Source organism: Danio aesculapii, chromosome 15 (genome assembly GCF_903798145.1).
Source record: "Danio aesculapii chromosome 15, fDanAes4.1, whole genome shotgun sequence".
Lineage (NCBI taxonomy): Eukaryota > Metazoa > Chordata > Actinopteri > Cypriniformes > Danionidae > Danio > Danio aesculapii.
In genome coordinates, this window is record NC_079449.1 from 17579635 (window position 1) to 17607634 (window position 28000).

General features: G+C 34.5%; 1 protein-coding gene across 1 annotated transcript; it reads left to right on the forward strand.

The window, feature by feature from the left end:
* Nucleotides 1-4509: 4509 nt before the first annotated feature.
* Nucleotides 4510-27990, forward strand: vezf1b (vascular endothelial zinc finger 1b). The gene is made up of 5 exons (XM_056473579.1): nucleotides 4510-4605; nucleotides 17269-18011; nucleotides 18703-18772; nucleotides 20065-20230; nucleotides 22866-27990. Exons 1-5 carry the CDS (start codon nucleotides 4573-4575, stop codon nucleotides 23228-23230), a joined length of 1377 nt encoding a protein of 458 aa, XP_056329554.1. The 5' UTR covers nucleotides 4510-4572; the 3' UTR covers nucleotides 23231-27990.
* Nucleotides 27991-28000: the final 10 nt, after the last annotated feature.

Consider the following 28000-nt stretch of genomic DNA (forward strand, 5'->3'; position numbering starts at 1 on the left):
GTTTTAATCTTGAAAAAACAGTGGGAAAATATCATTTAATCAGCATGAAGTTGAGGTTTTGATAGTCTTTTCTTAATTATTGAGACATTTTTTTATATATATATTTCCCAAATGATGTTTATCAGAGCAAGGAAATTTTCACAGTATGTCTGATAATATTTTTTCTTCTGGGGAAAGTCTTATTTGTTTTATTTCGGCTAGAATAAAAGCAGTTTTTAATTATTATTAATTTAATTATTTAATTTAATTATTTAATTAAAAACCATTTTAAGGTCAAAATTATGAGCCCCTTTAAACTAAATATTTTTTCGATAGTCTACAGAACAAACCATTGTTATACAGTAACTTGCCTAAAACCCTAACCTGCCTAGTTAACCTAATTAACCTAGTTAAGTCATTAAATGTCACTTTAAGCTGTACAGTGTCTTGAAAAATATCTAGTCAAATATTATTTACTGTCATCATGACAAAGATAAAATAATTCAGTTATTAGAAATAAGTTATTAAAACTATTATGTTTAGAAATGGGTTGAAAAAAAACTTCTCTCCGTTAAACAGAAATTGGGGAGAAAATAAACGGGGGCTAATAATTCTGACTTCAACGGTAAATATTGATATTTAATATTTTTCCTAAAGACAAAAATTTGGGTGTACTATTTTTTGGACCATTGTAGGTTTTTTATTATTATCCATAGAATATTTTATTACATCAGCTCAGTGAACATAGGTAATACTTGAACGAAACAGTTTTAGTAAATGGGTATATCCATTAAAATAATAGTATACCAAAACATCTTTATAAATAAAAAGAGAATATGTTTAAATTCAGGCGGAAAATACAAACTTCAACATTTCAACAAAATTGCATTTATATTTTGTTTCTCTTGATTTATCCTGTTTTTAAAAATATGTACAGTTGAATATTTTTCAAGACACTTCTATACAGATTAAAGTGACATTTAAAGGCTTTGCTAGGTTAATTAGGTTAACTAGGCAGGTTAGGGTAATTAGGCAAGTTATTGTATAAGGATGGTTTATTCTGTAGACTATCGAAAAAATATATAGCTTAAAGGGGCTAATAATTTTGACCATAAAATGGTTTTTTAAAAATTAAAAACTGCTTTTATTTTAGCCAAAATAAAACAAATAAGACTTCTCCAGAAGATAAAATATTACCAGACATACTGTGAAAATTTCCTTGCTTTGTTAAACATCATTTGGGAAATATTTAAAAAAGAAAAAAATTCTAAGGGGGGCTATTAATTCTGACTTCAGCTGTATATTTAATATTTTTCTTTAAGACGTAAATTTGGGTGTACAAATTTTTTGGACCATTGTAGGTCATTTATTATTATCAGTAGGTTAATATATCAGATTAGCTCAGTGAATATAGGTACAAAATATCTTTATAAATAAAAAAAATACATTTAAACTCAAGGGAAAAATGCAAACTTCAAAATTTAGTTTCTCTAATTTCTGGGCCATTATGTGTTATGTATTATCTGTAGGTTATTTTATTGCATTACCTCCAGATTGGGTTTCAGTACTGACTAATCGAATGTATACGCACAAATATAATATTGTAAAGAATTTCTGTAGAAAATATTAATTTAATAGAAAGATTTGTGAGGGGTGCACTCATATATGCTGAGCAATGTAGTTATGCGTTTGAGTAAAACACTTTTTAAAAAAAAATTTATTCTATAATTCATTTTATTCTGTTGAATTTTCTTCCAAATGTTAAAATGTCATTTCTGCATAAATGATGATGGTGAAAAAAGATGTAATGTTTTCTGACATGTTTGTTTTGAGTTAAGTAAATGCTTATTTGGTAGAATAACCATGTTTCTCAATTAAAAATGGATTAGTTATTTGCAGAATATTTGTTATTTGACCATCATTATTTTTACCAAAAAATAATTTGAAATTTAGAAGACATGTTAGCATAATATGACAAAACTTACCAGTTTAACTCAAACACACCTTGTAAATCCAGAAAACAAAGAATTTTCAAGTGGTCTCTTTGTTACTGTCCATAGCTGTTGATTTTGTTCTTTGGGAATTGACTGGATTGTTGTCATTTGCTATTGCTGTGACTGACATGTAACTGACAGATTGTTTTGCGCATTGTTTAATTAAACACACCATAAAAGAATTGGGACACGTTCATTTAAATATTATAAATATTTAAATGAAAAATGCAGTATTCTCTATAAAAAACTTTTTGTTTTATGGCGAGTTAAAGTACAACCTTGCCTCTTTAGAGAATTAAATATTAATGTATTTATGGATTCAATTAATGTACTGTTTAAAACGATATTTCCATTAAATTTCAATGTTTCAGTGGCATTTAGTTTGTGATGACATGTTGATTCTTGTCATTTTAACTTTATTTTACATATTTCATATTTCTACAGTTATCCTCTTCACAATGTATATATAATTTGGTAGGTCAATATGCACACAATTCAATACATTAAATGAAACTGTACAACATCATCACTGATTAATATTATACAGAAAGCATACAAGACAAAACACTTACCTTAGGTTAATTTGCCTTTTTTTGGTACAAATTTGACAAAATGCGCAAAACAAACAATATCATTGCTACATTTGAAAAAAAAAAAGTTGTTTGTCCCGGGGAAAGAACCTGGATGTGTGAGCTTGGGAAACGGGCTGACCACAGGCATCCATCCAAAACCCTCATTGTACTGTATTCAGACAAAGAGTCCCAATGTACAATGTCACAAAGTTTCAAAATACAATGGGATGCAACATCTCTGAATGTCCCTGAACAGTCATACAAATTGTTCAAAAGAACCTGCTGGAATAGGGAAACAATGCTAATTCATCACAGATTTGTGTCCTATACCTGCTCTAAAAGTGTGAAAGCGAATGAAATTATTTTCTGCATGTTTAATGTCATGATGAGAAAATTATCGACATCTAAGGACTGACCCATTTAACCCAACCTTTTTTTTTTTTAGGAATTCAGGTAACTTTACATCCTCAATGTTGAAATATAACACAACATTTCACTCTTTGGGTTAAAACAGCAAACCCAATATTATTATTAGATTATAAAAATGTTTATTAGAGCTTTTAGAAAGGTTTGACCTCTAATCAAGGAGATAAATATGTTTTAATGTGTACTAAAGTGTGTTTTATATAATGTCAGTTAAGTAAGAAAGCATCTGCCAAGACAATATATTTACAATTGCATCTGCTGTGCTAAAGGAGAGACATATTTTTAAGCAGATTTACATATACAACTGCAGATACACTGACAGATGTACTTCTACAGTAGCCATTTTGCACATCCTCAGTTTATTCAGTGCTTCACCATCTGCCCTGACACACAATATCTCACTCGCACATGCAGGCATAATTTACACTGCTTCGACATCTGCCTTGGTTATTCATTGTACGTACATAATCAATATATATTTTGCATTTGGTCCGTTTACTCAAAACACACTATATAATTGTCTATATTTGTATTTACTGGTGCACTTTTTGTATATTGTATATTATTCAAAAGACCCACCCCCCTTCTGACAAAATCCAAAATTTAGCTCCTATATGAGTTCCTTTGTCCCATTTTTGACCGTATGCCATCATAAATTGTGAAAATAACCAATAGAAGAAGGCTTTAAGAAAAATAACTAAAAAAAGAAGTCTTATTATTTAAATGGACAAATTCTGACTGGGGAAGTGAGTTGGCCACTTTGTTATTTGTTTTTCATTTACAACAAGTTTTAACAGATTCCCAATGTTTTGTTGTTGTTTGTTTGTTTGTTTTCTTTATGATAGATGATAATAAATTAGCATTTTAAAGTCTTTTTCATATTTCTAAAATTCTAATCTCATTACATTATATATAAAACTAATAACTTGCAGTTTCAATGCACATTTGTAAATAAACATACATTTTTGTAAACAAAAACTAGTATGATAAGCACTTTCACAAAAATGTAGGATAATCATCCGACAAGCTCAAATTAGTGCTTTAAATGTCACTAAAATGCAGTATTTTAATCTTAAATAACTGCAAAATGGTCCACTTTTTGAGAAAAAAGGAACCACTCCTATTAATAGGCTGCTACGGGCCTGAATTGTGCTTATGTTGTTTTCAAGTCTACTTACATGTGATTTTAGACTGAATATTCAAAGTACCATTGTAAACAATAAAGGGAGCATGTCACATGTTGTCACTGAACGAATATGCGAATATATAATTAACTTTACCTCAGTGGGTTTTTTTTACAGCACCTAAATTTACATATTTGTTTTCGACATAATGGTCGTTCAGCGTGTTAAAAGTTGTTTATTAATTTAAAGAAAATTCCTTAATACTTTTATTTAGACAAAAACTATCGTTGCTGTTCAGTGTGAGTGCAGTGCTGTGATGGAGTGAGCTGGCAGAATCTCAGCAGCAGCAGCAGCAGCGCGTATATCAGATGAAATGGTTTGGCCCTCGGGGTTACAGGAAGTTGTAGCAGCTGCCATGTTTAGCTGCTTTGTTGTAGATTTCTTGTAGGTTTCCTGCAGATTTTTTTAAGTGTTGCAATGGAGCCGAGCTGGAGTTCATTTTTATTTCAGGTAAGCCAGCCATTCGAAATAAATCCCAGCCGGGCAGGAAAATTAGAAAATCGACAGAGACTCTTAAAAACAGCGCGAGGCGCGGAGATTTGAGCTTTAAAAGCGGGATTTTAAGCCTGCAAAAACAATGGTAGCTAAGCTAGCTCACATTAGCCGCTAATGCTGCATCTCTCCCAGACTTCCAGCTGTGAACTATGGGAGTCGTAAAGGATTTCTTTCCCAGTTTTACCCTCTCTTCTTCTTATTCGCACTCTTTTTACCTGCTTTTTGCCTTTTTATCTCAAGTTTTACACTTTTAGAAGGCGGCGTATGTCATAGTTTTGGTTGCTCATTGATTTTGTTGTGACATAATTTGGATGTTTTTGCCAGACGCAGGGTCCATGTCCTGCGTGTGTTATAACAGAAAACTGTTTTCCTTTATATGCATTTTCCTTTTGCAGTTTTGTTTTGTATATTGTTTTTCTTCTCATATCGATTTCCATGCGTCTCGTTGATTTCTTATGTTTATGCTTGTCAACGCAGCTCCAAGGCTACTTTTATTGGAGGGAACATGTGGATAATGGCTGTTTCAAAACCTTCTGCCTACATAGACATCATAATCTTGCATATAATGGCCAAATACTGTACAGATACAAATGTTCGAACAGTATCCTGTATTTTATGTAAGTGTCTCACAGTCGTTTAGATTAAGTTTGAATAAAACAAACTTCTAATTAGACTTACTTTCTCCCTCCAAACTTAAGGAGAGGTTTCGTCTATAAATAATAAATATAATATAATAATATAAATAGTCTGTGTAGTCCACTCACGTCCAGTTTACTGGTATCCGTAGTTGTTCATTTGCACTGATATTTAAGCATACATTGCATTGGTTTTTTGAGTGTGGAGCTCTTGCAATGATGCATGTGGAATCTGCATGCTTATGGTAAAGTGGGGAATAGTTTGGTGTTTGTTTGTTTTTTTGAGGGGGGGGGGGGTGATTGACAGAATGCAACTCTTTTTACTATTTATCTGATAGGTTCTACTTTATTCTCTAAACTTATCATTGTGTAATACAAAGATAGTCAACTTATGAAACTTTTTGTTGTTGTTATTCATTTTGTAAGTCATCTTCTGAAGAAATTTGTGTACTGTAGTAGTTGATGTATTAACCTGTATGCGTTTCCATTTTTACAGCAATGGCTTTACTCATTAATTTTGTTTGAATATCTGATTTTTGATAAGTGAAAGCAATTTTTATAAAGTGCTTTAATTTTGACTACTTGACAATAAGAATCTTTATACTACATTATATTTGGCATTACCATACATTCAGAAGTGTCTCTTGAGACATCTTGTGTCCTGATTTCGTTGTCCTGTTGTAGACCTTTAGACACCTGACTTGTGTCCTGATGTAGACCTTTTCCTCTTGTTTCTCGATACTCTGCCTCATTTTTGGTGTAACAAGTATGATTAAATGAGCAATCCAATGTTACATAAAGCAATTAAAAAGTTATGTAGATGACTACAATTTTCATTGTAATTTAGATAATTTGGGGGAATATTTTGTTTTAGTGTTGACATAAAATCACATTAGGTCAGTAAGTGGACTTTTATATCTGTTCAGATTTATTCGACAACCGGCTCAAAATGATTTTTGACCCCTTTCGCATTTACATTTAGCATCATCCTCTTATGATAAGATTGACAAAAATATATATTTTTTTTTATAATTTTTTTTAAAGTTTTTTTTTTACCTTTAATGTATAGAATAGTGCAGAGAATTGACAGGAAATAGTTGGGAGCAGAGAGAGGGGAAGGGTCCACAAAAGACCTTAAGCCGGGAATCGAACTCGGGTTGCCGTGAGCACCATGCTGCTGTTTGTCGGCGCACGTAACCATAAGGCCACCACTAAGCTGACTGCATTGTGAGCATCTATACCTTTGTGTTCTGTCTGAGCTGCTTTGCAATAACAGTGCCGTGAAGTGGAGGTTGTTCGCTCTTTTCTTATGTACACTGTTGATTTTCTTTGCTGGTGTTTTGGGTTTATGCTGGAAATTTATGTTATGCTACTGTAGAAGTAGCTTTAACTCACACTTATTCGAGGAAGAATGAGATGGGAACCGATGAATGTTCCGCTAATGTACAAAAGTTTCAGTAATTCCTCTGCTTCACTTGACACTTGTTAACACTCACACCAGTGACGCCACCAGCCTTGCTCCGCTTCCACAACTCTCAGCCCTGCCCACACTTGTCACCACTACCAAGCTGACTAATCACAGATTTGACACTTTTTTGTTTTACATTTTTGGAGAGGTGCGTGTCGAGGTACAGCAAAGGGAACCTAGTACCAAGTGTACTCAACGCAGAAGTATAAATAGGTCTTTACAGGGATCATTCACCTATAAAAATGTATTTACTCACCCTTAGTTGATTACAAACCTTTAGGAGTTCTTATATTGAAATCAAAAGCTGCCATTTTTGTTGAATTACAGTAGTTAACATTTGAAGTGCATCAGAAAAGATTTTCAATTTTGTCAAAAAGACAGGAATGGGTGTTGATTAGTTTTAGGACAACTTTAATGTTTTTTTTTGAGGTGTCAATCCACTTCAAGCTCTAGATGGTAGCTATTAAAAATTTTTACTATATGAAAGGCAATAGTTTCCATAATTCTTTGAAAATCTTCTTTTGTGTACAATGAGAGGGTACTCAAAGGTTTAAAGTAAGTAAAGGATGAGTAATGAGGAAATTACTCCTCTTTAAAAAAATATAACTCTTTAATATATAAAATATAACTTTGTTAGTAGGTGTAAATTGGGTTTCATATTTGGTGTCTTTTGTGAAGTTTTATTTAGCACAAATTTTAGAACTTTTAAGTGTTTCTCAGGAAACTTCTGCCCTACTCACCATCCTCAAATATCTTGCATGCAGTAATTATTATCCACATTTGATTTCAAGAAAGCTTGGCTTTTCTTGCTGATCTAGATATTTTCAGTAACAGTCAGATTTCACTGACTCTTTAATGGATAAACACAGTGTTCGCTTTTTAAAAGCTTGCTGGAAGTTCTTTCCAAATGGTTTATAACTCTGTAATATGGTTGTAGCAACAAACATTGACGAGTTTTTAAACCAAAAGCACAGTAATTTAGTTTACAGGCCTATTAAAGCTTGTGTAAAAAAAAAAAAGTGCTTAATTTGTTCTGTTTGAATCAACCCATGTGATGAAGCATCTAATGAGACGACGGTCTAGCGCGTCACTCCTCATTGTTCTGCAGGCGTCGGGGGTTATTCATGAGCGAGGCATTGTCCGGCTCCCAACAGGCATCTCTTAATCCGTCTGCAGCAAACAAGAATCTGATTCACTAGGTTCTGTCTTTGGAGGAAAGGAGTTCTGTTTGCTCTTGTTCTTCCCTTACGTCAAGAGATATGTCAGATTTGATGCCACAGATGTTTATTTTATTCTCATTCCTATTAAGCTATATTTTCAAATTTGCTAGTAAGGCTGCCTGTAATGGGCTTAAACAGAGATTTACTCGTGCATCTGCCACCTTCACCGTTCAGAGTCAAAGTTTCAAGCTGCAAATCTGAGTGTCATAGACAGTTTAATATGATTTAATATGAAACACAACTCCACGTTATGCCTGTCCACACAATGCGGATTAACCCATAGGAATATCGCCTCACAATAGCACCGCATTAAAAGTTTTGGTTTCGCTTTTAGTCACGCCAGTCAGATCTTGTATTTTTATGTCCACTTTTCAATCTCAGTATTATTTCATTTGGAATTACCCCATGAAAAGCAGACTTTAAAAAATGGTATATGTATATTTATTTTCATGATAATTATAATAAATATTCTTAATTCTCAAACATAATATTTATATAAAAAAAAAGATAAATGTGATTCATGCCGGTTATTTAGTTTTAAGTCTAACATTACATCCCAAATGCTAGACAACAGTCTTCTGGTGGAAAATCTAAGGCTCCCTTTACACTAATAGGTTTTAGTTTTAAAACGCGTTAGTTTTGCTACGGTTACGCCATCTACGCCATCACACTACCCAGGAGTTTTCGAGCTCTGAAAACGGAGCTTTTTGCATAAATGAATATATAACTTATCTTTGAAATCAGCCAAAACATGTTACCTGAGAACAAGTAGATTCAAAAGACCAAAGTCGGGGAATATGTTGTTGGGTATAGACAACAAGATGAACTAAATTTCAGGTTTCACAAATATAGTGAGATTAGATCCAGTGGTAGATCCTTGATGAACAGTCTGACGTGCACAGCACTCATCACTGCAGTACATGCCTGAGTGTATGTGGTAATGTGATGTGCGTTTTCAGTGGTATAGTGTGGATGGAGAGTTGTTCAGAAATGCTAGATGAAGCGCCAGTGTGGACGCAGATCATTTTCATTCTAAAACAAAGTTTTAGGGGTCTAAGTTACCACCAACCTCAAGGCTTGAAACCAGAACAACTCTGTAAGTTCTTTATTTTATTTGTATAGACTTGCGCCCTCTCAGTGTCATGGAGAACGAAGGCTTTTATAGTAGGCTCTTGAAATGTGCAGAACTTTTGGTAAATGAGCATTGCTTTTTGTCAATTTTATTGCAAAGTGAACCGAGCACAACAGTTCCGTTTTTAGCACTGACAATACTGTCTACCTTCAAGCATCCTTTTCATTGATATTAAGCACAAGTACGTGTTATAATTTTGTCAGATCAAAATGTCATGACGTTGTACGTTACAGTTACATTAAACCTAAACTATTACAGTAAATATAGTCTTCTCTAACTAAAGAAAACTGCAAGGATTTTTCCCTCCCTTGCCAATACTGCAGAAAGCATGGTTAAATGACATCTAATGTTAAAGGGACTGATAAGTGAAAATGCTGATCTCATCATGCTCTGGGTAAATAAACATTTTTTGCTCCAAGACTTGGATATGATGGTGTGCTCATAATGAAAGTTTTCATAAAGTCCTATCCTTATAAGTATCGCAATATTCCACTGCATATTCTATCGCAACCCCCTGTGTAACGATTTGTATTGTATCGTCTAGGTGGTGGGAAGTCTGTGTTTAAAATGCCATATACTGCATTGGTTAATTAAATTAAATGGTTCTCTGATGTCTACATAGTAGGTATATGGTTTAGGTAAGTTTAAAAAATGTCTATAAATTGTTTTATATGCTCATCTATTACATACCACTCAGATTAGAAGGTACAAATTGAACATATTTGGATTGGTTGTGAATATTAATGAGCTCCGCTCTGACGTGCAGCTCTTACTGACATATGATGTTTGTGGATGTAATTATAAACTATTTTAACAATGCCTAGTTAAATCTTTTTTAACTTAATAGGTGGAAACTTAAAGTAATGTTAACCTGTTTTGCTCATGAGATCTGTTTTGGATAAAGGCTAAATTATATTTAAACTTGACAAAAGAGACCGATACAGATGTATTGTGTTGTATTTTTATGCAATATTGTAAACACAGCCAGGAGTTTATATTAACCTCTGCATAAACAGATGACAGTTGAGCTTCGTGATACGACTCGATTGAGCAGTCTACGTGTTTGTTGAAACATGCATCAACTTTCACAATGAACACAATAAATTAACAAAAGATAGAATTAGTTATACTTTTGACCTCTTCGGGGTGGAGATAATCAAATTTATAATCTGTACGTCCTGCGTTTTTCTTCCTGACATGCATTTCAACTAGTTTGAACAGAGCTCATTCCTGCAGTTGTTGCTCAGTAATGCATTTTAAACAATCTGCGTCTCCCGTTTTTAAAATAAAAGTTCCACATACATAGTCAATTACAAACTTGAATAACTAAGGGAGTAAATTCATTAGAATGTGACCTAAAGTACATGTAAATAATGAGATGAGCATGCCCTGTAAGACATGTAACCATCTGTTTTGTGTTCTTATGAGCCTTTTGTCCATTTTGGTTTTACACTCATGGAATTTACACGAGAACGAGGTAACAATGGTGTCTGAGACTCACAGTATGGCCATCTCCATATACTGATCTCTTAATATTCGACTATGTCTAGTCACATGCCTAGCCATGTGACCAAGCCTAACACAAAACAAAAGTTTGCATCTGGACTCTTCCTTCAGAGGACTCTAACGGGCTCGCACGACTCTCGGTCCCGCCAACACCCATCAATGCTACCAAGCTAATCAATCACACAGCTTGCACTACGCGTCGTTGTGACATGTAGTTACATTCTTTGAGAGGTGCGCGTCAGCGTTGCCGACTGCCACGGTGAGGGCTATGCGACCACGCGCCATGTTAAGTATAAATCAGACTTTAGTCACCTTGAATTAAGGAAAGCAGTTAAATCTTTTGTTTAATCACCAACCACTATTTCTCCAGATGATTTTCTGGGTTTCTTTTGTGTATTTGGACGGGTTTGTGGATTTCCATGGGAGCTCCCTCTGGCTTTCGGAGAAGATTTGCCACAGATCACACTAGGGCCGCACAATACATAGTTCTGAAACATCAATATTGCAATGTGCGCACCCAACTGCAATGATATATGCAATGATGAGTCTGAATTATAGTTGACCTGGAGCTACAGAATTGTATTTATTAATTATTGTATTTATACAAAATTTATACTATGCAAAATAAAATGTTTCTAGTCCAGATATCTACATTTCAAAGCAAAAAGCTAGATTATTTTGCTTTCCCCACTGGCAGATCATTTTGCTTGTTTTAAGGAAAAACTTAATCACTGAAGGTGAAAACAATATTTTTACTTGCTTAAGAATTTTTTTGTCATTTGGACTAGAAACAAGACAAAGTATATTTGCTTTTAATTTCTGTACCTGTACTGTTAGACTTCCCAGAAAACCCTCAAATAGTGCTAATCAAACCATGTTGTGAAGCTGTATTCATATTGCAATATTTAGCTTAGAAAAATTAAACATCGCAATGCCAGATTTTTCCACTATCATGCAGCGCTAGATCACACCAGGCTTTTCTGACAAAATGAGCACAACAATCACAATTTTGCTCAATTGTGTGTTCAATTTTTCAGTCCGATTAATCACCCAGCCCTAATTTATTTAGACGTTTCCTTCAGAACGTCTAATTTGTGTCTTTATGAATGGATCATGATTTTTTTAAATTTCTCACATTTGGTCAGGAACAAAATATATCAGTGATGCTCTGAGATGCAAAAATGTGCTCTCACTTTGAGGCTTTTTTTTTGACAAAACTGAAAACATAAGATAATACTGTGTCTAAAATGGAACTCACTCAATATGAACTTTATCACATTTGTGATCACACTACCTGCCGATATTTGGTAAAACTGCATTCTTACTCCTGTGAAAGTACTAAACTCATTACAAAAACCATTTATTAATTACTTTATTTTGCTTTCATAATTTAAATTATAAGATGTTTTGAACTGCATTATAATGGACTTCAGAGAATGTTGTTGATAACGGTCCTATACAATACCAAATAATTTTGTGTTAACAATGTTCAAATCAATCAGACCACAAAGCAGCTGTGACCTGTCTAATTACACAGTTTTGTCCAGCTATTTTACCTATCCAAGCCCACAAAGACCTACTATAATGGGGCTTTTAGATAAAAACGGAAACCAACATCATCTCTTCTTACATACCTTTAGGACATGTGAGCTTTAATGTGTCATAGTGTTGTCAGAATCCGGTCTCTTGTTACTGTAAGCATTATTATATGTCCTTAGTGGTGCAATTGTGTTCATGAATGCCCACCCCCACCCCACCAACTGGATGCCGTGACCAATGGGACAATGCAGGCAGCTGCAGAACGAGGAGCCTAATAGTCGTGTAGACTTTCAGCTACTCTTGTATTAGGCATCGCTTTTAGAGTTGTTTCCCAATTCCCTTATGTCAAACTCCACTCCAATAATTTTCTGTACTGTATTTTAATATTGAGACACTTTTTTAATCAGGTGCCATACAGTCATGTTGCAATCATTGGAATCACTCACTTTAAATATTGAGATTCCTAAAATTTCTTGTTTTTAAAACGTCATTTTAATAATTTTTTAAATTTTGTTTTATTTAAATTTTAGTTGTTGCTTTGTTATCATTTAGAAATGCACAATTTGAGTTGCCTGGTGATTACGTCTTTTTTCTGCCTCTTCTTTTCTAGACTTGCACACAAACTGCAATGCAATCATTTTCCAAAATGTCAGTTTTGTGTAAAAATTGCAAAGTCTGTAAATGGGGCATTAACAGAAGCCAGAGATGCTGAAGACAGCAGAGGCATAGTGTTCCTAACAGACGAAATAATATATCAAGCAGCATAGGCGTCACACTGCATTAACTTCACACACTCAAAATAATCTTTTCAGATTAATGAATGTCACATTGGCTCCCTGCGGGTTGTATTATACACAAATATTTCTGTAGTGTCTGGATATTTGTTCCTTTCCAAAATCCAATTCACTAATCAAGCTTCCTACCTCTTGCTTCATTAATGTAGCACCTTTGTTTTGGATCATGATTAAAATTCAGTGGTTGCGTTTCATTTTTAAGCCACAGATTCAACTTTAAGAAGCAAATAAACATCATAGTCATGAACTTACATTTTATTTAATTAATACTTTTTTTGTCTCTTGCTCTGGTTATGATGCATTTGTTTTCCTCCATGTCCACTGTAATAGTGTTTCTCCTTAATTTTGCACACTGATGTCATTTTAAAGCCATATGACGTTCTTCCTCTTTCATGGGGGAGTGCATACTTTTAGACTAATATTTGCACTACATCAAAGCTAAAGAGAGGAACGAATGCTGTCAAGCTCCCAAAATATTTTAAAAACCCTGTTATAGCAGTCTTACACCATATTCCTTGTTTTATATTAGCAATAACTATGCTGCCACTCTGAATCTGTGCTCACAGAAAACTGCAGATTTTATGTAAATGTGTGTAGTAAATGTTTATTTTTTTAATACTAATTTCAGTAATATCATTGAATAATATACAACTGTTTAGAAGATTTATGTACAATAATACCATTTGTAAAGTAGTAAGATGTATTATATGAAATTTACCGCAGCTTTGTTTACCAAGCAAATGGTTGTAATTGTATTTGTAATTGTAAGAAGTGATATATATATATATATATTATTATTTTTTTTATGTTACGTTATCAGCTCTTATACTTACAAAATGATTCTGGCTACATCCACAGATATTTAACAAAATTCTGCACGGAAATATAAAAAAAGCCCTGCTTATAACAATAATTTGTCCCTAACAGATCTCATCACTACAGTAGATGAACCCTTAATATCCTACCGTCTGACTATGCAGTGGTTGTTGTGTATATGTATCTGTAAGTTTGTCAGGACGTCCTGGGCCTGTGAGGCTGGTCACATGAGGAACTGCTTTCATTACAGCCTCAGATCATTTTACATGCTGCAGATTTATGTTTGCTGGCTGCAGGACGTCAATTTCTTGCGCTGAAGTGCTCTGATATGATGCACATGTCTGTACATTTGCATCTTGCCCTGACGTGATCTACACATTCCTGTAAGTCACATGGGGGATTAGGTTTGCCAAGAATTTTTTTTTATTATTAAAAAAAGTTACAGTTTTCCTCAGAGTTGTTTCACTCTTTTATGGACAGCATCTTTGCATGCATGCACCGTTTCATCTGATTAGATTAAATGAAAGTTCAAATTCCCTTTCATTCTTTCTGTCTCCCTCACTTTTTTGTGCGTCCCGTCTAGCTTTTTCACTCTCTCTAATATCTCATTAGTCATCCTGTGCTTTTCTGAACAGCTGACTCGTCTCTCTAATAGGACCCAGTCAGGGCTTCTCTTGTTTTCCAAGCTGCACACAGATGCCCTGGAAATGAGTCAGTTTCTATTTTTGATAAACATTTAACACCGTCTCTCAGCTGAGTTCATGTCTACCTCACACTAGCCTGTAGCAACACTGGCTCATAATATCACTGCAAGTCAGTGTACACAACTAGGGCTGTGAGTTTGCATTTTGTGCTCAAAGCAAATGATACACAGTCAGAAGAATTTACAAAGAATAAAATTTTAATGTTGAATTGGCCATTCCTATTTTTGAACCCATGTTTAAAAGGGTTTGTCATTGAAGATTTTTAGATATTTTATTTTATTTTTTATTTGCATTAAATTAGAAGATTGGATATTATTATTATTATTATTATTATTATCTATTATTATTGTTATTTTGAGTGTATACATATTAATGCATTTTTTTTATTTAATTTATGTAATTTGTTTTATTTAAATGCATGATTGAAGCCGTTTCTGTTCATATGGCTGGCTGTAAATATTTAACAAACATATTGTTTAATATCAACTAATTTTATAACATGTAAATTGTGTTTATTTTAACACTGCACAATACATTAACATTGTAAAAAAGCACTTAATGTATTTTAGTAACCAAAATTATTCAAATAAAATAAAGCATTTTGATAAAAATAAGTAAAGCATTACCATGCAGAAGTTTGGTGTCAATACTATTTTTTTCTTTATTAAGCAAGGGTGCATCAACCAAGATTAAAAGGAATAGACACTTATTTTACTAAATTCTATTTAAATTAAATGCTATTTTCTTGAATGATCCATTTATCAAAAATCCTGAAAGAACTATTATGGTGTCTTTAATAAAATAAACCAGCACCAGTATAATTGATAAGAACTAGAAATGATATTTGAATTTGAAGGCTGGGAAATTAAACTTTATAATCATACCATTTTAATATATACTTTAATTTTAAAAAATCAGTGTAAATACAATTTACAATATTTATTTTAATAGAACAGGTTATTTTTTAGGTAAACAATTAATCTATGCAACTTAATCCACTGAAAAAAAAAATTGTTTAGGTGATCTTCAATCAAAGTTTGACCATTTGCTTTAACATTTGAAGGGACAGTCTTTCTCTGACGGCGTCAGTTTAACTGCTTCAGCCACAATGTTTTTACCCATGCCCCTCTTACTGTAAAGGCTGATTTATACCTCTGCGTCAAGCTTTTTTTCACATTATGATACAGTTCGTAGTAGGGCTGCACTATATTATTTCAGCATCGATATCGCAATGTGTGAGTCCGCAATAGTCACATCGTAGGCATCTGCAGTGTAGTCTGGCTTATAGTTGACCAGATATTACACTTTACGACATAGTGGAGTCATTTCATATTTTAACCTTAGAGTGAAAGGTTATTATTTACATGTGTTTTTAAGACCTGACTGTAAGAATTTGAAGCAAATTTAAGCCATTTGGGCACAATAACTGAAACGTTTGTGGTATAAAATGAATATTAATTGTACATTATATACTTAGTTACTCACTTAAACAGATACTGTGTTATAATTATTAGTGATTGTTGAATTTTTGCTTCTGAATACCCATAGATCTTTACATTAGATGTCGCCTACCCTGTTGTTGACTGTTGGAAGGAATGCGTCAATAGAGCCGCCATTTTAGTACACGGTAGTGCCCCTTAAAAATGAATGAATGGGGGACCAAGGTACAGTGGAGGACTGGCCATCCGGAGCCAGAGATATACACACTTATATATACATACATCTATGAGTTTATTCAACAAAACTAGCATAAGCTGAGTATTTTGTGCAAATTTGTGCTACTTTGCCTTATGGTGAATGCAGTGACTGTATTATCATCAATAACATTATTGTTTAGCCCAAAAGTTCATTACATAAAAAAACAAAATCTTACCTTTTGAAATGTTCTGCCATTGTGCTTTGTTTTCTTTGTTTGCTCGATACTACACCTTTACACAGCGCTAAAGTCCAGTATCTTCACATTGGCTTTAGTCTTGACTAGTGCGGTTGGATGACATTTGTCTTGGGAGCACTGTACAAATGTGGCGGCGCTATTGCTGGGCATGGGTCGGTATAAGATTCTTACGGTATGATTACCTTGGATAAAAATATCACAGTTTCACTGTATCACGGTATTGTGCTCACTGCTCTAAGATATATTCTTTTTAAATGTCTGAGTAAAAACAACTTTTTCCCCATTTGAAAACAATATATTTTATTTTTTTAAGATTTATAATAGTTTGAAGCAGTAAACATGTCAGGCTAAACAATTCAAAGATTAATTGACTTCTGCTGTCTTCATTTGTTTCAAAAACACAGATATCTTCACAATTTAAAACGCAATCTTTGTCCTGTAAATAAAAATGTATGCGATTATCTAGTGTATATATCTATGCTGAATACAGTTTGACTCGCTAGAAAATCATTAATCATTGTTAATTTGTATTTTTTCTCTGTTGTATTTAACTTTGCTTGTCGTTTCTTAAATGCTATGCCGATATGCTCCCCTACAGAATCAACTAATCTAAAATGATGAATTCTTTACAAGCTATTCCAGGCATCTGCTGAAATTGCATTTATATCACAATATATATCGCAGTAAAAGAAAATATTGCAATGGCCATTTTTTTTTCCAATATCATGCAGCCCTAGTTCCTAGAGAAACTGAATAATTAATTAGTAATAATTACAAGGCCAATTTTTTTTTCTTAATAACATGCACAAATTAATTGTTCACTATAAAATGTGAGCTAAGAAAAATCAATATGGTTAGTTTTGATTTCATGTGTACTTATGTGCAGTCTTCTTTCTCTTTCTCCATCCAGCAGGCCAATGAAGCCCTTCACCACCAGCATCAGGTCACGCAGAACAACCTGCTGCCTCTGCTCAACTCTGAGCCGCAGGATCAAAAGCCTGTTCTCCCCATCCCGCTGGACCAGAAGCCCCCAATCATTTCATCCGACCTCCTCAAAGACAACATGGGCGGCGGGGCGGGTGGAGGAGGAGGCGGTGGAGGTCCGGTGGTTATAAAAAAAGAGCCCAAATCAAAAACACCCTTCATATGCAGCTACTGCAGCAAGGCCTTTCGGGACAGTTACCACCTCCGGCGGCATGAGTCCTGTCACACGGGCATTAAGATGGTGTCCCGGCCCAAAAAGACCACCACAGCGCCCACCATGGTGCCTCTCATTTCCACTGTGCCACGTGACAACAACGGAAACCCATCTTATGTGTCAACAGTGGCGGGCATCCTCACCACGGCAACCACCTCAGCATCCACAGCTGCAGGCATCATGTCAGTTCTGCCCCAACAGCAGCCAACCGTACCCAAAAAACCCCCCAAACCGGTAAAGAAGAACCACGGCTGTGAGATGTGCGGCAAGGCCTTCCGGGACGTCTACCACCTCAACCGGCACAAGCTCTCGCACTCGGATGAGAAGCCCTTCGAGTGCCCCATCTGCCACCAGCGCTTCAAGAGGAAGGACCGCATGACATACCATGTGCGCTCGCATGATGGCGGCGTGCACAAGCCCTACATCTGCTCCGTTTGTGGGAAGGGCTTCTCTAGGTGGGTTTAGCATTTGGGATTTACTTTACAAAAACCAATTGTTTATTACATGGTGGAGATTAAGCATCTATTACTTTTTTTTTTTAATTTTGAGCATTATAAACTCCTAGATGATGAATAGTAAAGCCCAAAGTGTCATTAATCTTAAACGTAGACCAAATTATTCAGCAAATGTTACTGTTTTAGTTTGGGATGGTCATTTGTGAGAAAATGCCTCTGACAATGAGGGAGAGATGGACCGTAAAATAGCCTCGGGAAAACTTTTTGCAGAAATCTCATTTTGCATGCTATCTTCATCATATTCCTGAAATATAAACTCCATGAAACACTTGGCCTTCAAACCATATTTTTTCTAGGTTATTACATTCATGTTTTCCTTTGTTTGTATATGGAAAAACAAACATTGAACACATAGCAATCTTTCTTTCTCATGACTTCATAATGTATAACTTTTATATTTTTGAGCATGAAACTTCCCAGATGGAGCATCAAAGGTCAAAGTGTCTTTTTTCCAATGAGACCCAATGTTTTGTTTGTAGCTCACTGGGGTCAAGAACTGTTACTATTTAATGTTAGGTAGCAGTAAATCCCCAAAAGTCAGTGCTGGCTAAGAGAAGACATTGGTGATGGAAAATGTCTGCTGGATATGTACATTGAAGTTGTTTATGTTTGTTTTTTTCTCATCTAACAGGCCAGATCATCTAAGCTGTCATGTCAAACATGTACACTCCACAGAACGACCCTTTAAATGCCAAGTAACGGTAAGTTCAATAGGTTTTTTATGCAAAAAATTTCAGTAAATGACATGACATTTTTATACACAATATTAAAAAGAAAATGTTAATAGTTTTCTTTAATGTTTTTATTATTTATTTGAATTATATCAATTTTGTATTTCTGTGTTTTTAACAGTGTATTTGTGAATTTAGATGAAATGTTGTATTTGCTATATTTAGTACAGTGGTCCCTCATTTTTTACATGAGTTACTTTCTAAAAGTAACCTGCAATAGGCGAAATCCACGAAGTAGTCCGCTTTCATTCCCTCATTCTTGTTCCTTCGGCTTAGTTCCTGTATTCACCCGGGGTCACCACAGCAGAATGAGCCGCCAACTTATCCAGCATATGATGTCCTTCCAGCTGCAACCCAGTACTGGGAAACATCCATATACACTCATTTACACACATACAGTACGGCTAATTTAGTTTATTCAATTCACCTATAGTGCATATCTTTAGACTGGGGTTAATCGGAGCACCAGGAGGAAAGCCACGTGAACACGGGGAGAACATGCAAACTCAGAAATGCCAGCTGACCCAGCCGGGACTCGAACCAGTGACCTTCTTGCTGTGAGGCTATTGTGCGACCCACCGAGCCAGCGCGTCACCCTTTAGTCCTCTTTATTTTTTACTATTATTATAAATGTTTTATGGCTGTAAAAACCCTCACTACACACTTCAGACACTTTTCTCTGACGGGCATTAACGTTTTCACATTTTTCTTGCGTTTAAACACTCAAAGTTCAAACCTTCGTAGAAAAATATGTCCAGTATCATAGAATGAAACTAAAGATCTAAACCATTTGATCTTCATTTATTTATTGTGAAATGCACAACAGACGCTAACTTTTTCCTTCCTTTAGCATGTCTAGAAGTTCAACTTTTTGTGCGACGGTAGCATCTTCCTCTACCTTTCCGGTGCTACCGCAGGTGCCTTTGACTCTACAAAGGAAATGACTATTTTAAATGTATTTTTAAAATTACTGGTTATTTTCACCCTTTTTCTTTAAAAATCTTATTTATCTTTGCTAGAAATAACTAAACGTATAAACGTTCTTATATAAACTTATATTTAATAAGGATATCTGGATTAAGATATTTTTGCAAAATATCAATTTTTTTACAAAAAAAATAACAACTTTGCAAGCAATATTATTTTTATTTAGTCAGTTTAGTATTTATTAGTAATGAAATCTAGCATTAAGTTCCGCAACCCAACACTTGAACTGAGTTTGATTGGTCTGTCTCATTTAACTTGTCTTTCCTTCACCTCAGGCCTGCACATCGGCCTTCGCCACCAAAGACCGTCTGCGTTCACACATGATACGACATGAAGGCAAAGTCACCTGCAACATCTGTGGGAAGATGCTGAGCGCCGCCTACATCACCAGCCACCTCAAGACCCACGGCCAGGCCGGCTTCACCTCACCCTGTAACAAAGGTAGAACAAATCTCCACCAATATTCAGTCTTCTAGGAGGAGAGAGGGGCCACTGGGGTCTCTTGATGATCCTGTCATGTACATTAATGCTAATTGATTGATTGATTGATTGATTGATTGATTGATTGATTGATTGATGACGTTACAAAATTGATTCATTTAATATCTTAAATGTTGATGATATTAAATGCTGAATAGGAAAAGAGGAAAAACTTAACCATGTAAAGGCCGCAAATATTATCTGTCTACTGCGCAGATTGGGAATAAGAGATGTTCAGTTCAGTTATATACATTTAATATTGAATAAAATACTATTTATTTATTGTTAAATGTTGCATTTATAGTATTTATTTATTTATTTTTATTATATGCCTATTATATACAGTTGAAGTCAGAATTAATAGCCGCCCTTTGATTTTATTTTTATTTTTTTTTAAATAAATTTTTTAAATAAATTTTTTTTTCTTCCCTTCTTTAAAATATATCCCAAATTATGTTTAACAAAGCAAGGACATTTTCACAGTATCTCCGATAATATTTTTTCTTCTGGAGAAGTCTTATTTGTTTTATTTTGACTAGAATAAAAGCAGTTTTAATTTTTTTAAATCCATTTTAAGGTAAAAATTATTAGCCCTTTTAAGTAAAAATTTTTTTGATAGTCTACAGAACAAACTATTATTATACGATAAATTGCCTAATTACCCTAACCTGCCTAGTTAACCTAATTAACCTTGTTAAACCTTTAAATGTCACTTTAAGCTGTATAGAAGTGTCTTGAAAAATATCTAGTCAAATATTATTTACTGTCATCATAGCAAAGATAAATCAGTTATTAGAAATGAGTTATTAAAACTATTATGTTTAGAAATGTGTTAAGAAAATCTTCCCTCCTTTAAACAGAAATTGGGGACAAAAATAAACGGGGGGGGGCTAATAATTCTGACTTCAACTGTATGTAGATATCAGGGGTGGACTGGCCATTTGGCAAACCCGGCAGTTTCTCGCTTGGCCGACATAATTTTTTGGGCCAGGCTGATAATTTTTTTAATGATCTGATCAGCCTATAAAACTCTTAGCAGCCTATCTTTTTTCTGCCTAATTAACTGATGATGCTGTGGTCTGTGATGCTCTGAAACCAAGATGTTCTTTTCGGACAGACCAGCCCATGTGCCATAATCTGCAGCCCATTGGTTCTTCTCTTTATTGACATTGGGCTGACCCAATCACAAACTCCCATTTTGGGCTCTGTGTGAGCTTGCAACGTCGGTGTGTATTTGTCAAAATAGTCGAGAGTCACGTCTGTTTCACACCGCATGTGCAGCGTGTATAGAGAGCAGAAGCTGCGCGCAGGCATTTCACACCAGCTGCGTCTGCAGCGCGCAGCTCATCAGCGGCTGTTGCACAGATCAATCTATTACTTTTGATCTGCAGCAAGGCCCGCAGCAACTTCCTCTCATACTGTTTTCTTAACCGACAACCATTTATTTTACAAATTATATAGATTCTAAAGAACTGTATGCTTCTCACACTCTATGAGGAGTGCCATTCATGTCTTTTCAGGTGCGCTATGTCAGAAGACAATTGTCTGTGATATCATGTAATTTTGTTTTTGATTGTTTTGTCAGCATGATGTAGGCCTATAATTATATTAATATTTATACAATATAGTTATAATGATATTTATGAAACTATGGTGCAAATTAAGCAAAACTAATACTAAAATTGTTTTAAATTTGATTTTGTAGTTAAATATAAATATTTATTGCATTTTTTTATCGTTTAAGTTCATTTTATTGACTAGATAAAATCTTTAAGCTATGTTTTGAGGTTTCACTGTTGAATCAAACATTTTAATTTGTTAAGGCTCTCTGATACGTTGCTTTTATTATTTAACTTTATTTTGTTAATCAATGTTAACTGTGTGCATCAGCAGGCAGATTTTTTTATATTCATTATTATTATTTATATATATATATATATATATATATATATATATATATATATATATATATATATATATATATATATATATATATATATATATATATATATATATATTTATATATTTATTTATATTTATTTATATTTATATATATATATTTATATATTTATTTATATTTATATATATATATATATATATATATATATATATATATATATATATATATATTTATATTTATTTATTTATTAATATATTAGAGGCTCTCTCAAAACACACAGGCACACACAAGAAGGACTTTCGGCGTGGATTATAATTTTATTATAATAATTTTTTATTTGTTTTTAATTTGTCAACTCTCATTATTTCCTCTATATAGCTTTTGTGCTTTTATAGAATAACAGTTGGGAAACATATTCAAGGCCGTGCACTCAGTCCAGTTTTTGTCTCAGTCCAGCCCTGGTAGAGATGCATAAACACAGATGTTTAGGCCTGATTTATTCAGTTCTGTTTTTTACTTCAGTACTAGCCTCACCAGGTTATTTTCATAACTATTCACTTGTTGTTTCTTGTAAATACAGAAATACATTGTTAAAGGAAATGCTTCTTAACCAAAATTTTATTCATTCATAGTAACACCCTAGAAATCACCCCAGTGTTTATTCACACTCTTACATTTCCCTTTTTTCCCGGCCAGACTCTAACAATGTGTGCAACTCTGCCTCAGCCACACCGGTCACTGCCTCAACCGCGTCCAACACTACGGCAATGATCCGCGGCAGCGCCAGCAACCCCGTCACCATCGCCGCCCAGATGAACATCACCACCAACACCGTCAACATCACGTCCCCCATCAGCCTTCAACACCCAGTCACCATCACTGCCCCAGTCAACATCGCCTCAGTCAACATCCCGGCCACGGCACCGATGAACATCGCCCATCCTGTCGCGATCACCTCGCCCATGTCAATGAACATCACCGGGCCACTCAACATCGCCATGAGGTCTATGGAAAGCATGCCTTTCCTTTCGCAGGTCCTGCCTTCCTCTCCTCCCTGGTAGAGCCCAGACGTCCCGTCTCATTCCGGGCCCTCTTAAACCTTGTGTCCCATTTTAGTCTTCCTCTCCTGCTGCGAGGGGTGAAAAAGGCGAGTTTAGGAAAATGACTGTCCGCAGCAGCAAGGAATCATGCGGATGTTAGCTGGCACTTTGCGTCTCCAAATTGTTTAGAGTTTAGTTGACAGACAAAAAAAAACGAAAATAGTTATTGCATGGAGTGGAAGACTGACATGCTGTACGTTTGGTGATTTTTCTCAATTTTCTAGTGCCAGAAAATTGTCAGAAGTGGAGCACGTCGCCGCTTCATTGTTAGTGTTAACGGTTTAAAGACTTTGGCGAATATTAACTGTGAGGATTTTTATTTTTGTTACATTAGCTTGCTTATCAGTATTTCATAGGTTTATGCATTTTTAATGAGTCACGTACAACAAAAGGGACAGTGGCTTCCGCTAATGGAAGACGAGAGGGTTTTATTATCTTTTATTTTGGAGACAATACTCTACAAATGAGGAAAACTGAAATTTAGAGTGAGTTTTGTTTTTAAGAGGCCTCCTTTTGTTGCCTTTTAATCTGTAGCTGTGTTTTTATTCTCATAATTATTCTAATTATTATTCTTTATAGGTAATCTTTGGAGTTGGTCATTCCTGATTGTAGAATAATTACATTCTGTTTCAGTAGCCGGAATACACTTCTGCTTAGTGGGGTTGAACATTTAACAATCTGATGAGCTCTTGCACTGAACACATATCTCTTTGGTGATAATTCTGACGGCAGTATTATTTTAGATCAAATATTTTGAGTGTTCGTATATAGTTGCCTGGTCACCAAGTGGCCGACTTCAACACTGAAATGTCCATTTTTATTCTGAATTTTATCTTAAGAGCATTTAGTTTTGTAACAGTGACGTATCTGCTCTTCCTTTCCGAAGGATGAGGGCTGTTTTTTCCTAAGGATCTTTTGCTCAGGAAATTTGCTGAGGGTTTCCCAACTTGCTGTGCTCCTGTGGTGGATAAAATCACGGCTAACGCTTTCTTCCAGACCTAGTTTTCTACACACTAAATGTCGTTCCATTTGTTGGAGAATGAAACAAACAAACTGAGAAGCATCTCAGAGGTCGAGGTGCCAAATACTGTTCAGCTATTGACGTGATTGTCCATTCCAGGAGCATAAAGTTAACCCCTGTTGCGTGTCCGTTTACCCTGTCACCATAAAAACCAAAACTGCCTTCAAATTTTCAGGGCTTGTTCGGAGTAACCCTGTTCTAAATAACTGATTGGCCATCGCAGATGTCCCCAAACTAGCTTTTCTCATTGATTTCTCTCTTTTTGTCGGATATATAAAAGCAATATGCCTTTCACAGTCCTCCTGTTGACCCATCCGGACAACTGTCGCACCCGTATTTATGTGTTATGATATGGGGAAACTGATGCAAGGTATGTTGTCACGTGTCTCCCTCTGAACTGGGGTTCGGTTCGCTTGTATGATATGAATGAATCTGAAACAAAGAGTAAAACCAGCTGAATGTGATCATATTTTAAATGATGATGATGTCATAGTTACCACCGTGGGGGTGCAAATTGTGCTGTGAGAAATAGTGTTTGCGTTTGGAGATTAGTTCACCCTGAAAGTTTTAATTCTGTCATCCATTCGCCCGAATGAAATTTGTTTGTCTTTATGAAAACACTTTTTTTTAATTAAGAAAATTCGAGAGATATTCTTTGTTCCCAAAATTGCTTTAAAATGTTTGTAAACAGATAAAAATATAAATCTATATTACCCATTCTGTTTAACCCAAGTCTTCTAATTAACAGCTTGAATCTAGGCTTTTATACACATACAAACATAAACAATACCTCAACAATATCTGAGTGATACATGCGGATAAACCTAATTGGTTTATGCAGAGGATCAAATATGTTGATGTGACAGAAGTGAAGATCATTGGTTTTTGCTCAAGCAAGCATGCTTCTGTGTCCATATTTTTAAAGTCTGTGAAATCAATGTGCTAGAAAACATTGTTATTCTTTAGCTGAAAAAATGCTGCAGGTTAATCCACCATAAAAAAATTGTTTCGGTAATCTTCAATCAAAGTCTGACCATTTAATTCTGCGTTTGAAGTGGCGGTCTTTCTCTGTTATTATCAGTTTGATGGTCTGAGCCACAATATTCGGTCAACATACTGAGATAAAAGTCTCAGCAACTTCCGGTTCATTCAGACTTTAGTGCTGTAAAATAGCCGTACACTGTTAAAAATACTTGGCTCCACACAATCGATTTGTGTTGGGACAACATGAAGGAATTAAGTTAACTTATTATTTTATTTTATTTTTTACTAATTTAATGGATTGAACATAAAACAGTTAGGTTGTCATGTACTTGCATCAAAAAATAAATACAATGTACTTACTGTGTTTAAAATGTATTTGAGAACACTTGTGGTGCTCTTGAGTTGAGATACAGGTGTTATGGGCAGGTTTGGTGTTATGCACTGTAAAAAGTAATTAGTTACCTAAAGCGAGTAAACCAATCGCCTTAAAAGCAACAAGTTGACTTCACAAAGATAATGTAAGTAAACCCATTATAACTTGGAACTGTTAAGTGGATTTAATTTTTATAATAATGCTAATTGTACTCACTTTTTTAAAGTGAGCTAATCGCTTTTTACAGAGTCAGATCATTTTAGCAAATCTGTTTTTAAATAATTACTCTAATTATTACAATATTACATATTTTGTGCTTTATTAAGTCTATAAAATCTACAATTGTAGCCTGTATTGAATCTACCAGATACACTGGAGTCTGGAAGAGCAGATTTATTTTAGTTACTGTCATTTTGCTAGATACAGAAAAGCTGGGAAAAAAACCAAATATAATAAATGTGTACTGGAAATGGTTTACTTTTATTTTAAAAAGTAAGTACAATTTGCATAATTATAAAAAATTAAGTCAACTTAACAGTTCCAAGATACAATGGGTTTACTTACATTATTTTTGTAATGTCAACTTGTTTCTTTTAAGGCGATTGATTTACTCGTTTTAAGTAATCACTTTTTACAGTGTGGGTAGGTTTAAGGGTGGGTTAAGATGTAAGGGACGGTCAACAGTATGTTTACAAATGTAATTACAGAAATTAAGTACAGATGTAATTACATGCAGGTATTTAATCAAGCATAAGTACAATGTAAAAACATGTATTTTCACAATAAGTGCATTGTAATGAATTATTAATTTTGCTGTAAGTACATATTAGTTAAGGCCGCTTAATATAAAGTAGAACCCAATATTCTTAACCACACGGGAATGATGTGCAAAAATAAAGCCCCGCCTCCTACTCCATATTCATTTTCAGTTGGAAGTACATCAACAAACTGAAATAGAAGTCTCTGCAACTTCCGGTTCATGCAGACTTTAATGTTGTAAAATAGCTGTACACCATTTAAAACGCTGGATTCCACATAATTGATTTGTATTTGGAGAACATAAAGAAATTAAGTTAATTTTTTAACAAATTTAAATGGATTGAACATAAAACAATGAAATTGTCACACAAAAAACACGTGTTGTTTCCGCTCAATTTAAATAAGTAGTTTGAACAAACATCAATGTTTTGTTTTGTGTGTGTGTAAACTTATGGACTTATTTTTTATATCTACATGAACTTTTGAAGACTATGAGCTGAACAGACTTTTAGTGGAAGGGCAAAATTCTCTCTGATCTGTGTTCTGAAAAACGGACGACCTGATTTTTGAGTTACCGATGACTGAATTGTGTTTTTTTTATATACAGTGAACTAATCTTTAAACTCGCATCCCCTCAGTGTTTCCAAACCAGTGCTGACCTGGTAGCAGAACATTTGTGGTCTCAAGTCAAGTTAGTCTTAGACGGACTTACATGTGAAATGCTGAAATCACTCAATGGCCTGTTTCCTTTTGATTCGGTTTGTTTTGAAATGTTGCCTTCAGTCGAGGCGGATTAATTGAGAACTGGAATTTGAGGAATGTGACTGAAAACACTAAAACAACACGAGGGGAAAATAGACAGTGTTTCTAATTGTGCTTGTGATTTAAATGTTGTCCTTCCGCAATGGCGTCACTTCCGTGCCTGAACTGCATGTCTAAAAATGCCACCATGAAACACATCAGTCTTCTTTCTCTGTGCTCAGCGATGGAAACTGCCTGGGCGGCAAACTGCAGTTTAACTGTTTACCAAATGTGTGGAGATTTAGAATCTATTTTGCATATGAAATATCAAGTTGCCATGTTTGAGGAATTATGATTTAGTTTTTTTCTTATATCCTATAAAGTATTGCTCATGAAGTTACTCCTTATGCATCAGTATCTTTTAAAGAACATTACTGGGTGGGGAAAAGAGAGCTTGTGTTCGGTTTTTGGATTTGGAGATTTCAAAAATGAGTCCAGTCCTTTCAAGTCCGTTTAATTAAATTGGCAAACCCATGTGAAGGCCAATGAATGTATATCTTTGTACAAAAACATTTAGCTCAGAGAACGTGGTAGTTATGATAGATACATGCAAGGAAAAACACAAGTAAAATAACCTTTTATAAGACTTTTTGTATTAGAACATTAACATTGATAATTTTGTATATATATATATATATATATATATATGAAGACTAGGCTTTTTTTGGTTAGCAGAAAGGTAAAAACATTCCTACTTTTTTTATGTATGTCAAGAATAATTATGTAAACACATCGCGCAATGTTTTATGTGCCTTTTATTTGGGTTGTCTAAATAAAAGAAAACTGTCAAGTA